The sequence below is a fragment of the Coregonus clupeaformis genome, chromosome 16, assembly GCF_020615455.1.
Source record: "Coregonus clupeaformis isolate EN_2021a chromosome 16, ASM2061545v1, whole genome shotgun sequence".
Taxonomy (NCBI): domain Eukaryota; kingdom Metazoa; phylum Chordata; class Actinopteri; order Salmoniformes; family Salmonidae; genus Coregonus; species Coregonus clupeaformis.
This window is the reverse complement of record NC_059207.1, coordinates 11,340,384-11,353,800: the sequence shown is the minus strand read 5'-3', so window position 1 is coordinate 11,353,800 and position 13,417 is coordinate 11,340,384. Positions and strand designations below refer to the sequence as shown.

The window sequence follows — 13,417 nt, the reverse complement described above, 5'->3', positions numbered from 1 at the left end:
CAATCACACCATGAGTAGTTAATCATGAAACATACACCATTTGATAAAGGAGCACTCCCATCAAGGATGTCATGTTGTTTGACCCATATTCAGACAGTCAATTTAGAAGAACATGGAGTGGAGTATGACTATGTCTGACAATCCCAGTCCAGCAATCAACCCTTAAGCCTCCACTCTGTTCTCAGAATAGTTACTGTCCCACCTTCTTTCTCCCAACCCCTTGAGAGTCTAGCTTATGAAAATGGGTTATTCTAAACGTTTCTGTGTGGTTGTCTATTGTCCTGATAGTGAGAGACCTCCTATGCCTAACTTATCTAGTTGAGAGAAGGATAGGAACACACATATACATACATACACACACAGAGACACCCATACCCCCCAGGAGTATGCCTGGATGGGTAGAGATGGAATGTCTGGCATTCATTAATGTTTAATATCCTTGTTCCTGTACATAAGAGCACTGATAAGACCCTCTGGAACTAAACAGACGGACAGATTTCAGACCTATCAGTTAGTCAGTAGCATGTGTCACACTCACAACCTTATCAAACCAGGCAGTAACAGATGATGGGGTTCTATTCCTCTCTGAGAGGAAACACACCAGAACGATGGCACAAACAGAAACCGTTCGCTGTCACCCAACAGGTGGTTTCTTTAACACACTGTGGTGACAGCAAGCGATAGGACAGCCACACGCTGCTTTTAACTGTTGGTCTGCACAGTGTATCTGAGACTCTGAGCCTTCTCTTGTCTTGCCAGATGCTGACTGACTGGTACTGGTCTGGGATGACATTGCAATTCTTGACTTTTTTTATTTATTTTTATCACATTGTTTTTCTTTTAATTGAATAAAACTAGGATGTCAAAAGCAACCGAATACAGCATTTGTTTGTACCCACATCTGATTTACTTCCCTCGCCTCACAAGGACTATTTACTTTCTGTGTGAGTGTCTGGTTTTATTTTTTTGTTGAGCAAGTCATTCCTTAGAGTTAATCATTGTGTCATTATCCAAAGTGTCAGAATCCAGTGCACATGGTGTTCTCTTTGTTTTTATTTAGAGCCAGTTGGTTTAAGTGTAGCCTATTACTTCAGCAAGGCCAGCTCATAAACAGCTTCAAGTTCATGCGGTCACTAAGCCTGCATTCCAATTGGAACACTATTCCCTATTTAGTCAATAGGGCTCTGGTCAAAAGGAGTGCACTATGTAGGGAACAGGGTGCCAGGTACGCATCCTAAGCCTCTGGAACAGGGAAACCAGAGCCAAGTCCATGCCTGTCTGCTTACATCACCTGTACTCTTCCCTCTACCCCCCTCTCCTCTCCTTTCCTTTGGACAAAGGATCTGTTCATCAGTCTCTCTCCCACACATATCACATCAACACCTGGCCATTGTGAGTAGAGGCAGTCAGGGCCTCCCTCTGAGGAACATGTCCAAGGGCGCTTTCTCACTCTCTCCCTCTGTGTGTTTGTGGACATGTATGCTCAGGACGGATTTATAGTTATGTTGTGTAATTTCACAGTACATATTGTAACAAATACTGCGTAAAAGACTGCAGATGATTGAGTAAAAAAGTGCGTGCGCGTGCGTGTGTGTGTGTGTGTGTAGGCTCGTGACTGATTTGAAGTCAGTGTTGTGTGGCAAAAATGAAAACACGAAGCAGACCAAACTCTTTGGTCCTTTAAAAATATATTGTGTGCTATAGTTTGGAAAATAAATAAATGTGACTCTGGATGACAACATAATGATGTTTGTTTACAGCATTAGGGCTGTTTTCCTTAATATCCGCTTTGTTACGTTTCCTGGCCACGATACTAACAAGTATCATGATACTGGTATCGTCCCGGCCCTAGACTTAACATGGTCCATACACACCTGCACAGTCGTGAAGAGGGGACGACACTGCCTGTTCCCCCTCAGGAGGCTGAAAAGATTTGGCATGGGCCCTCAGATCCTCAAAAAGTTCTACAACTGTACCAACGAGAGCATCTTGACTGGCTGTATCACCGCTTGGTGTGGCAAATGCACTGCCCTCGACCGCAAAGCAGGGTGGTGAAGACAGCCCAGTACATCACTGGGGCCAAGCTCCCTGCCATTCAGGATCTCTATACCAGGCGGTGTCAGAGGAAGGGCCAAAAAATTGCCCAAGACTCAAGCCATAGACTGTTCACTCTGCTACTGTCCGGCAAACGGTACCGGAGCATCGGCTATCGGACCAACAGGCTCCGAGACAGCTTCTACCCCCATGCCGTAAGACTGCTAAATAGCCATAAGACATCTAAATAGTTAATTAAATGGTTACACTGACAATCTGCACTGACCCGATCTTGCACTGACTCTATGCACACTCACAAGACTATATATATATATACACACACACACACACACACACACACACACACACAACCCCCACACACACTCATCATATGCTGCTGCTGCTACTCAGTTCTTTATTCCTACCCTTATTATTATCTATTCTGATGCCAAGTCACTTTACCCTGCCTTCATGTTCATATCTACCTCAAATACCTTGTACCACTGCACATTGATCGGTTACTGGTACACCCTATTTATAGCTCCATTCTTGTGTATTTTATTCCTCTTGTTACTATTTTTATTTTTTTACTCCGCATCGTTGGGAAGGGTTCGTAAGCAAGCATTTCACGATGAGGTCTACACCCGTTGTATTCGGCGCATGTGACAAATACAATTTGATTTTGATTTGACTATTGTGAAATCCACTTCAACTTTTTGATGCTCGACAGGTGTTGACTTTGCGAGGGCTGAGGTCACTAGTTGCGGTTGGTCTGGAGGAATGAGCGAGTGCGTTTGTGCACCAATGCGTGTACCGAACTGTCCGTTTTCAGTTGTTGTTGAGTACCCTTTTAGCCTTGGTTTCTGTTTAATTTCTGGTTCCCTTTTATAGTTTATAGTTCCCTTCATGCCCATTACTCATTCCCATCCCTCTTCAGGTAATAGCTACATAATATATTTTTCTCCAGTGACCCCATTCTTACTGCCCCCATGTGAACACTGACTGTGGCCTCAGAGGGAAATTGGTGACATAAATAGGTCTGTGGTTTCTCTCTGCTGTGGTTGTCTTTCACTTCCAGAAGAAGGAAAACAAGACAACATGGAGCAACTGAACACTGTCTTTCAGCAATGCTGTACTCAACCTCTCCTCAATAAACTTGTTCACTCCTGATTGCTTATTGCTTTGTTTGGACTAACACAGGGTTCATGATTTGTTGTGCATTCACTTAGTACTCACATCCTCCTGTGTGTGTGTGTGTGTGTGTGTGTGTGTGTGTGTGTGTGTGTGTGTGTGTGTGTGTGTGTGTGTGTGTGTGTGTGTGTGTGGCTAACAGTCACACCAAGTATGAAAAGGGAATGCGCTGTTTGCAGTTTTTCCTGTAGAGGGAGCCATTGTTCCATTGTGTAATGTCCTTATGCAGTACAGAACAAAAACTTCTCATTCTGTCTAACTATTGTCTACATAACTACTGTATGTAGAATGTATATACATGTAAATCTAGGATTCATCTCTCCGAGTATCCATCAGAATGAGTCTCTATAGGCAAATTGATGAGCCATAGAAATCCAGCTTCATCCAAAAGAGCCAAAACAATGAATTGTCACAATATATGTGGTCCTCTGTAGCTCAATTGGTAGAGCATGGCGCTTGTAACGCCAGGGTAGTGGGTTCGATCCCAGGGACCACCCATACGTAAAAATGTATGCACACATGACTGTAAGTCGCTTTGGATAAAAGCGTCTGCTAAATGGCATATTATTATTATTATTATTATATAGACGTTACCTTCATGAGGATGGAAATCAACTGAGATTAATTGACTAATGTGCTCATGAAGAGCTAATTGAGGTACAGAGTGATGAGATGGGATGAAGCTTAGTGTATGTGCAGTGGCTGAGGGGTTACTGGCGACCAGGGAGGGTTACTGGGACGCTGCCAGAACGTTCCGGCAGGCTCCAGCTGACGTGGTGTTGAAGTGTCTCCAGAGGGACAAGTGTGGAGGAAATGCTTGTGTCAGTGAACATGTGGAGCCTGTTAGCTTGGTGGTGCTCTGTGTGTTACTCCCTGTTTCTCTCTCATAGTTCTCAGCCAAGAATGCTGCTGAGAAATTTCAAATGGGTCAAAGGTCCCTGTGCTAGCTCTCTCCTTCTGCTACTGATGCTGGGAAAACGTGACGTAGACTACTACTCTCCCATACCTCTCCAACTGTGTGATTCACTGTTCTCACTCTACATGCCCACTAATGGTAGAAAACAATGATATCACACTCTATTGCGAAATCCGTGAAATCTATTGTGAAAGCTTGTTTACAGTATTCCAGTCAGTTATTTACATTTACATTTTAGTCATTTAGCTGACGCTCTTATCCAGAGCGACTTACAGTTAAAATGATGTCACATACAGGAAGAGAACAGACAACAACGTGAAATTGTTCTGTCATCTGTGTGGGTCTGTGCGTGTCCTCCAGGGGTTTTCTGTATGACTGTCGTCTGGTTTCACAGCTCATCAGACGATATCATTAGGTGAAACAGGTGTGTTGCATGATACGCCTGCAGACTGACTCACGCTGACTCCCACTAGAAGAACAACACACTGAATCACACAGACTGTGCACCACATCATCAAATGGTTTCTCAGACTAACACCCATTTCCATAGAGAATTAATTGGCTCACAAGGGGGGGGGAAGGATATTTTGTGTATGTTTTCCCACAGTCTTTCTATTTATATGTGTGTATATCTGCGCATGCTGATGTTTGTGCGTGGGAGCTGTGGCGTGGGTGGGGCTCAGTTTACAGATTTGGGGTAGATGACAGCCAGGGCTCTTTTGTTGTGGTTTGGGGCCCTGCTGGGGCCCTGCCCTGCCCTGCCCTGCTGTCTGACTGTTGGCAGACTGGAGACAGTACAGGAGGGAAGCTCTTAAACGGATCCGACTCTGGTACTCTCTCTCTCCTACTGAAATGACTTACACACACATAGTATTAATGCAATTCCACTGTAACGGAATTACACTCTGGCTCAGGTTTTTCATTTGAAAATGTATGCCAAACAAAAACCATTGATTTCAAAGTTTAACAAACCATATAACTCTATGCACAAGGACTACTTTTAACAATTTCCCCTAAAAAATGAGCAAAAACTAATTTCGTGGAAGAACTGTGCAGATGCAAACACTGGTCACGGAATTACATGAAAATCTCCCTCAGGTTTTTATGCGACGTTTTCCAAAAACTCAGTTAAATATCTGCTCCGAATTAAGATTGAAAGATGTCTGCAGAAAGAATGGGGTGTCAGCTATGACACGGCACCTTGAGTTTGAAAAAAACTATTTTGGTTATTGAACTACAGTAAGTGAAGTGGATTTACACCCGGTAACGAAGTTACAGTAGAGGAATTACATCATGGGTCCCTGATTTAAATGTACTACAAAGAAATGCATAATTATGGATATGAATGTCAATCTCCTCATGTTTTACAAGTTTAGACATCACAGTGCAGCACACCATAGTGGAGTTCAGGACAGTAGAGTACAGTACAATATACTGTGCTCTACTGTACTATACTCTACTTTTCTTTACTGTATTGTACTGTGCTCTATTCACTGCAATCCAAACTTGTGAAACATAAATCTATGATAGGTTCAGATTTGGTCCTGTCCATTTATGAGCTGAACATAACAGTATGCCGGTGGAAGGGAGGACAGTAGTAGGTGACCCAAGTGTGGTTTGTGACTATTATGATTTCCCATTGTAGCCAAATCAGTTGCAGTAATTCCGTTAGAGATTTTTTTGGTAATTCTGTTACCAATTTGGTCTTAATCACTTAATTCATGCACCAAATTGATATCAGTAAAATCACTATAACTAATTGGTAGGTCTACCATTACTTAAAGATATGTGGGTTTTTAGTAACGGAATTACAAGGCACAAGGCAATATTTCTTAAACTTACAGAAGGTAAAGAATTTCTCCACAACTAAATATAAATGTTTATATTAGTTGGTAGGGGTCTTTAGGTCAACATTGTTGTGTTCTGATGTATTTCTGATATTCTGATGTTTTGTAAGATCTCTTTTCCATCTGTTTATCCAGAAATCAAAGCCTTTACTTATGCCAGATTTTTAAGATGGAAAATGGTTGTAATTTGTATCATTTCATTTTTACACCCAATTTGATGTGCACCTATGAACTTCACATGTTGGTGCTCATGGGTCCTTTTCGATAGAAATGCCCTCAAGTATTTTGGACCTTTGCAACTTGGTTGGTTGTGCGATACGTTCCCATGTATCTGTACTCCCTCTCCTACTCTGACTGTGTTTACACAGGCAGCCCAATTCAGATCTTTTTTTCAATAATTGGTCTTTTGACCAATCAAAATTGGCTCTTTTGCCAATAATTGCGCCAGAGATCAGAATTAGGCTGCGTTTACACAGGCCAATCTAACCTAGTGTATCATCTTGGCAGCTGAGCACAATCAATGATTCAGTAGGTTTACTTATGACCTGAACAGTAAAGGGTCAAGCCAACAGGGGGTTTCTCTCCTCATGTGAAAGAATCCAATACAATCATGCTGGTTGGTTAACGTTTAATGGGCTAAAGTTACACAGTGGACAGTGGAGACTCTCCCTTTAACTTCTTAGCTGCCATCCCTTCTTCCCCTACCAATGTATCCATAGCAGTGACTGGCCAACCCTGCTCTTGAATGGCTACAGTGTGTGCAGGCTTTTGTTTCGACCCCACACTAAAACACCTGATTCAAAATATCCTCCAATCATAGTCTTCAATCTCTAGATCATGTGGAGTTTAATCAGGTGAGGAACAAAGACCTGCATACACTGTGGTCCTCCAGGACCAGGATTGGCCAGCTCTGGCTGGTCTGTAGCCAGTAGCCACTACCTATTGACTGGCCGACTGGCCGTGTGTTCCACCCTAGTGATTACAGACAGGAAATGTCCCATATTACTCTGCACATCCTCTCAGGAACACAGAGCACGCCGGGCATTGTGAACGCAGCCCAACATCACAGGCTGTTACGTTAGGTCCATGGCAGGTTAGACTGGCACACTGAGGAATGTGTGTGTTACGTGATCAGACTCTCTCTCCTCTCTCTCTCTCTGCCCATCTCACCTTGGGACATGGTCATCATATTTTCCACATGTTCTCCTATTTGATCAAATATGGTGAACATAGATGCAGGTATAATAGAATGGTTCTGTAATGTAAAAGAAGCAACTGAGTAGTTCTGATGCTAAAATTCTAGAATAGTTATTGGCTCTGTGTAGGTGACCTACTCCCTCAAAGCAGAGATTTCACTGCCTCGAAGTCCTAGAATCACATTAATCCAGGATCTAAAGATGTGCCCTAATACCTGGATGGGCAATGGAGTGACTTCACACACCTCCCGTTAGCCAATTAGCACATCTGGCTCCACTACAGTCAACGCTAATTTGCCCTCCCTAAATACCTGAGACTGAGAGTCCCCTCTGTGGCGTCAGTGGCATGTCCAGGTAACATTACCACACCAGCGGGCTGTATTTCAACTAGCCGCCCCCTAGCGCACACTCATTTAGATAATAGCTGTTTTCTTTCTTTTCTGCGTTCAGCCTCCAGGCTCTTGTCCTGGCTGTGTGTGTCAGCCTTTGTGTTTTGGTAAAGTTAACCTGGCTCTCCCTTGGGTCTATTGAACCTGTTCTATTAGGTAGTTGTGTATTCCACATGCCATCACTAGCACATTAGAGGCTGCTGCCATAGACATAGACTAGAAATCACTGGCCACTTTAAGAAATGGAACACTAGCCACTTTTAATAATGTTTACATATCTTGCATTACCCATCTCATATGTATATACTTTATTCTATACTATTCTACTGTATCTTAGTCCATGCTTGGTCCAGAGCTAGAAGCACAAGCATTTCACTACACCCGCAATAACATCTGCTAAACACGTGTATGTGACCAATAAAATGTGATTTGATTTGATGTGTTTGCACTGCAACTCTACTACATTCTTCAGTCCTAGACAGTCCTGAAAGCAGTGCTTGACTTGGGCAGGAGCTCACCGGAGCTGAGTACCGTCATCTCAAATGTTCTGCTGTTTGAGCTCCTGTTCCTCTAATAGAAAATGAACTCAAAAGTATTGTGGAGCTCCTGCACCTAAATATAAACAGTACTGGCACCCAAAAGTCAAGCACTGCCTGAAAGGGACTTGGTTTCACAATCAATTGTCTGCAGTTGGTTTGGTAATGGAGCAGTGAATGGATCAGTGATTGTTGGAAGTGTTTTAATTGGATGGAGATTTGAGAAACATGTATGGTCAGACATGGGGGGGGGGAATCAGCATTGGAACTGTGGCTCATTCCATGTGAACCACCATGTGTCTTGAGAGATGAGAATAGGTGTTCTCTCATGCCTCTGAGAGCACTATGCAGAGAATTCCTTACGTTGATTAAGAGTGAATTTTTGTTTTAACATTGTAATGTTGTTTTTGAACAGTGGTTTTTAAGTTTTGATAAGTGACATACTGTATGGGGGATTTTGCCCAACCTGTTGCTGCAGAGTTACATATGTCAGATAGAGTTTCTGAGGGGACTGCTGGGGAGTCAGGAGGCTGAACCTCTGAACCAATCACAGGCTGTTTTCATAAACACTCAACACCCTCCCTCCAGTGCATTTTACTCCACTATGTATCTTTCCACCTCCCTCCACTAGAACAATACATCTATTTTCTTACTGTATGTAGCCTAACCCAGTGTCTAAGGCAGATTAGCTGGGTAATTTAAACTTCAGGGTGGAGGCTTTTCTTGGGGAAATGGCCTGGTTAGCTACTGCTGCCCTCCCTCAGCCCTACTCCTGTGCTCTGTGGTGGGGAGGGCTTAGTACAGTTTCTTTGTTTTCTAAGTTTACCTTCTCCCTGTCTTGTGCAATAATCACTTTAGCAAATATGTTTTAGTGTGTTAGAAAACTGTGAGGGTGACATGGAAATGTGTGTGTTTGTGTTTTTTCCGGGGGGGGGGGGGTTTGGGGTGCGTGCGTGCACGTGTGTTTATTTGTTAGTGTTTGTGAACAACAGAGGAAAGTGTGTAAGAAGGTCGTGAGAGTTGTTCGCGAGATGACCCCAGTTTCCTGTGAGGAGCTTCTCTTGTGGTCTCTCCCACGCCATGCCACGCCACATGGAAGGATACACTTACACCAGATGCACTGGCACATCATCGGTAATTCACTGGAACAGCGAAACCTGCTACAGGACGCGCGCAAATGAGACAGGAGACATAAGATTATGGTGGGATCGGCCCTGGATGGGAGCAGTTTTCTTGATTTCAGCCATCTCCATTTCGTTAATGTTTTGAAGAACACAATAGACATAAACCCAGAAGTTTCTTAGAGGAAAGTGAGAAGAACCTTTGGCAGAAAGTGGACTCTAGAACGTTTAGCTTTGGGATTCTCTCCGTTTCAGGACTCCGAAGCTCCACTGGGGAAGAGGAAACACACTATAAATAACTAGAAACATGCAGGTTGGAGAGCCAGCACTTCGAGAGTTGAAGACTGGGCACCAACATTTGGCTGCGTCAACTGAGAAAACGCTGGAAAGTTGAACAAATTTTTAGAGTATCAAATTCAGTAATAGACCTATAGTTTTCATAATTATATTAATGATAGTAGATCATTTTTTGTTTTATTTAAATTGAAGAATTCCATCCATTAGCCTGTTTTCCTTTTGAGGACGCCTCTTTTAAAATGGACAGGGTTTTCCTGAATAGTCTATAATACATTCTTAAATAAGCAATGAAAGATTTAATGGCATATTATTATTATTATTATTATTATTATTATTATTATTTATATAATTTGTGTCACAAGGGACTTGTATTGTCAAATATGCATTTTAATTGGACATCCCAAAAGCCGTGTCCGACATTATGCATAATAGTTCCCTCTTGTCCGTGAATATCCAGACAAGAACAATGACCACTCTTAATATATGAATAATAATTCAGATATTTTTCTCATCTCATTCATTGTCACCTTTGCTTTATGACACCAAGGTTTTCAGGGGTTAATCTTTAATTTGCTGTTAGGTTGGGCATATTTTTTAATTGTTTTATCAAACCGTGATAACACGGTTTTAATTTAATCATTTGTTATCAAGTGTCTGAAAAGAACAAAGCTAACCCCCACCCCACTCCTTTTTTTTAAATGCCCCTTTTAATTATCTGGTATTTCGTATTTGTTTATTTTAAAGGAAGTGGAGACAGTATTCCCCCCCCCCCACACACACACACATTTTATGTTTAATGTTCCGTTGCGAGAGGCGCGTTGTACGGGTTAATTTAGCGCGAGGCCCCCCGGCTCCTGTGGCGATATTGCTCACAGTGGTGTTGTTGTGCTGTTCGCTCCCGCGGAGGCGATGCCCTTTGTGGAGAGGTCTTGTCACAGCGGACAGACTGCACTCACAATCAGGACGCAAGGAAACGAAGAGGAGAATTGCATTAAAAAAGGACAATTCTTTCCCCAACTGCCCAGGAGGGGTGTTGACTGTGGGTGTTTGAGAAGCCCTTTGTTGCTTGAAAAAAACAGTAGCGAAGAATATGCACTGTGGACTAGCTGTATGTTTTATGAACAAGTATGCTGTTAGGGCGCTCGCACAAGTCTCTCCAACTCTTTGGTTCGCGGAAAAGTCAGTGCTGTGCAGTTTTAACAGAGAAACTGTTTTGAACACTTCGGAAGACAAAAAGCTTACGGTGTATGCTCTTTGCGTATTGTTTTTGGAGACTTGTGGGCTGCGCGCCACCTGTACTTTATCTAACAGTACATTATCAAAGTGGATCTGTTTTCTCTCATTCTTCATGTTACTGTCTGCTAAGTTTGTTTTCATTTGCCATCATGACCGTTCTTAGCATTTTTTCCTGGGGAATTTGAGTTCTCAGCTCCATTAAACGCCTCACAATTGTAACAAATTAAGTTAAAAAGGGGTGTGTGGAAGATAGAACTTCAAGCATAGGCTACCGCAATTTGTGGATATTTCTTCGAGGGATGCCAATGGACAGATACGCAGACATGGAGGACAAACTGCGCATTTTGGAGGACCTGAACATGATGTACATCCGCCAGATCGCCCTGAGTTTACAGGTAGGTAATGTAGACTATACGCAAAGGGTGACAGCACCTATGGAAACTGTCACGTCTGATTCCCTGCCTCTCTCGCTGGAGCTGATGTCCTCCCTCTTCTTTCACCTGCTATTCGATGTGCAGTGTTGTCATGTCATATCGTTGCTTTCTCACCCAAGTCATGCAGGGCGTTTCATTTGAAGTGACAATTTCAAATTTAGGCGTACAAATCACAGGGTGACAATCGACAGGGAGAGCGGGAAAGCTGTGGTCTATCTCAGACGGTGTCTGATGTGGCAGGGACCAGCGTGTATAGGCTCTCACTTCCGACTTTCCCCTGAACTGTGTACAGTAGACTACATGAGCCAGTTTACTGTGTGAATTCCCAGGTGTGCTGCTTTTACATGTTAAGAGTTAAGAGGGGCTAGCTGAAGAATGTCTCTGACCAAGGTGTCATGCTTACTCTGGTGTGGTCTCCAGAAGCTCTGTGAGAGAAAACAGAAAACAACACCACATGCCATGTGCAGTTAGTTACTCTAACCCGGCTTATGAACACTCCATCTGCAGCTGCATACTTTATGTGTGGGACTCACAAGTCCCTAAGGGGGCAAAAGTGGGTGCATGTGTCAGAGACGGAGAGAGAGATGGGGAGGAAGAGAGGCCTAATGATGCAATGCTTATCCATTTCTAAGTGAAATAGGACTGTACTGGTTCTGACGTAGTCAGTGTGATATCGTTGATGTGAACATTATACATAACAATTTAGTCATTTTGGGACTGAGCATTACAGTCCACCTCACAGAGAACACAAAGTGTCTGTTCTTCTGTTCTTTGATGAGCAGAGCTTCTGAACTGCCCCTTTAAAGGGGCGTTGCAGTTAAACATTTGATATTTCCACACTAGAAGGTTAAAATAATACTCTGAAGTTGTGAAAATGATGATAATGTCCTTTTTGTGTAAGAGCTGTTTGAAAAAAGGCCAGAAATGTCTGCCTGTTCAGGTGGGATGGAGTTTTTGGCCCAGATCATGAAGTCACAATCTGATCTTATTTTATAATAGACCAATGACCATTCATCTGGGTAAGAGAGTGGGCTCTAGACCATCCTATCAGCCAATCAGGGCTGTGTATGTAAATATCTTCTAATTTCTTCCTAATCTCCCACACGATCAGACAGCATTTCAATGGCCAAAAGAGGCTCAGGGAACTAAATTATTAAAATTATGTTGGAGTTATTTTCATTACATAAACACACACAGTGATTTATTAGACATATAGTGATGATTTTAAAAAATAATTCAAAAGAATGCATAGAGGCTTTAATCTGAGGAGAGAGGCAGGAGACACATGGCCATTGGAAATCATACAGGGAATATCAAAAGGAGATTATAACGTTACATTTTTGGTCTCTTGGCTGCTCTATTGAGAAACTACATTAGCTCTGTGCTCTGTGTTAGGGGCGTGTCATCTAAATCAGTGGTTCTCAACTGGTTTTACCTTGGGACCCAAATTGAACCAGGTTGTCTCAGTCGCGATCCAATATTCGCGTCGTAATTTTTTTGTTATTGCCAAAATGCAATCGGGAAAACTGTTTAATTCCATATTGATAGTAAATGTACCAATTATATGACAAGGGAACAACAGTCCAACCTTTTTTATTGTCAATAATTCCATTTTGCCCATATTCTTGATGAAGAATGTTAAGCTCACTAGTTTGAGACCACAAAATCAACCAAAGCCGCTAATTAGCACTGTTAATAACTCCATATTTTAAATACTGTGATTGAAGAAAAATACTATAGAGGTTAAAGTATTTTAAAATATAGGTCCATTATCATTTTTACACACTTTCTACCTGGTTTTAGTTGTTTAAGTTCAGACTGGAGTATTTTTTTAAATATAAAAAACAAACAAACATTCAAACCCATTGAAGGTTGCGACGCACCAGTTGAGAATTGCAGATCTAAATGACAATGGGAGTGTCAGCCTCTGCCACTGTTGGGACCTGAAGGGTGCTGTGTTGGGGCAGTAGTATCACCATTGGCATCTCACCTCCACTCTACACATGGATCTGTGTCTTAGTTCATCTGGTCCAAACAGAAAGCCAGGTGGTCCATTTGGGCATACAATGGACAACATGGCTTGTTAATAGAGCAGTGGGTGCTCTTCTATCCTTTTGGGGACCTAAAGTTTATTTCCATTCAAAATCCTATTTTCCCTAACCCTAAACCTAACACCTAAATCTAACCCTAATTGTAACCCTAAACCTAACCCCAAAGCTT

General features: G+C 42.4%; 1 protein-coding gene across 4 annotated transcripts in view; it reads left to right on the top strand.

The window, feature by feature from the left end:
- rtkna (rhotekin a) overlaps window positions 1–13,417 on the top strand; it is a 117,144-nt gene that overhangs the window by 28,439 nt on the left and 75,288 nt on the right. The window contains exon 1 of one of the 4 annotated variants that reach the window (XM_041900303.1): window positions 10,431–11,158. The exons of the other annotated variants lie outside the window; for them this stretch is intronic. Coding sequence (XP_041756237.1) covers window positions 11,063–11,158 — 96 coding nt within the window. The 5' untranslated portion in view covers window positions 10,431–11,062. Of the gene's footprint in view, window positions 1–10,430; window positions 11,159–13,417 lie in introns of those variants that run through there. 4 annotated transcript variants of the gene reach the window in all.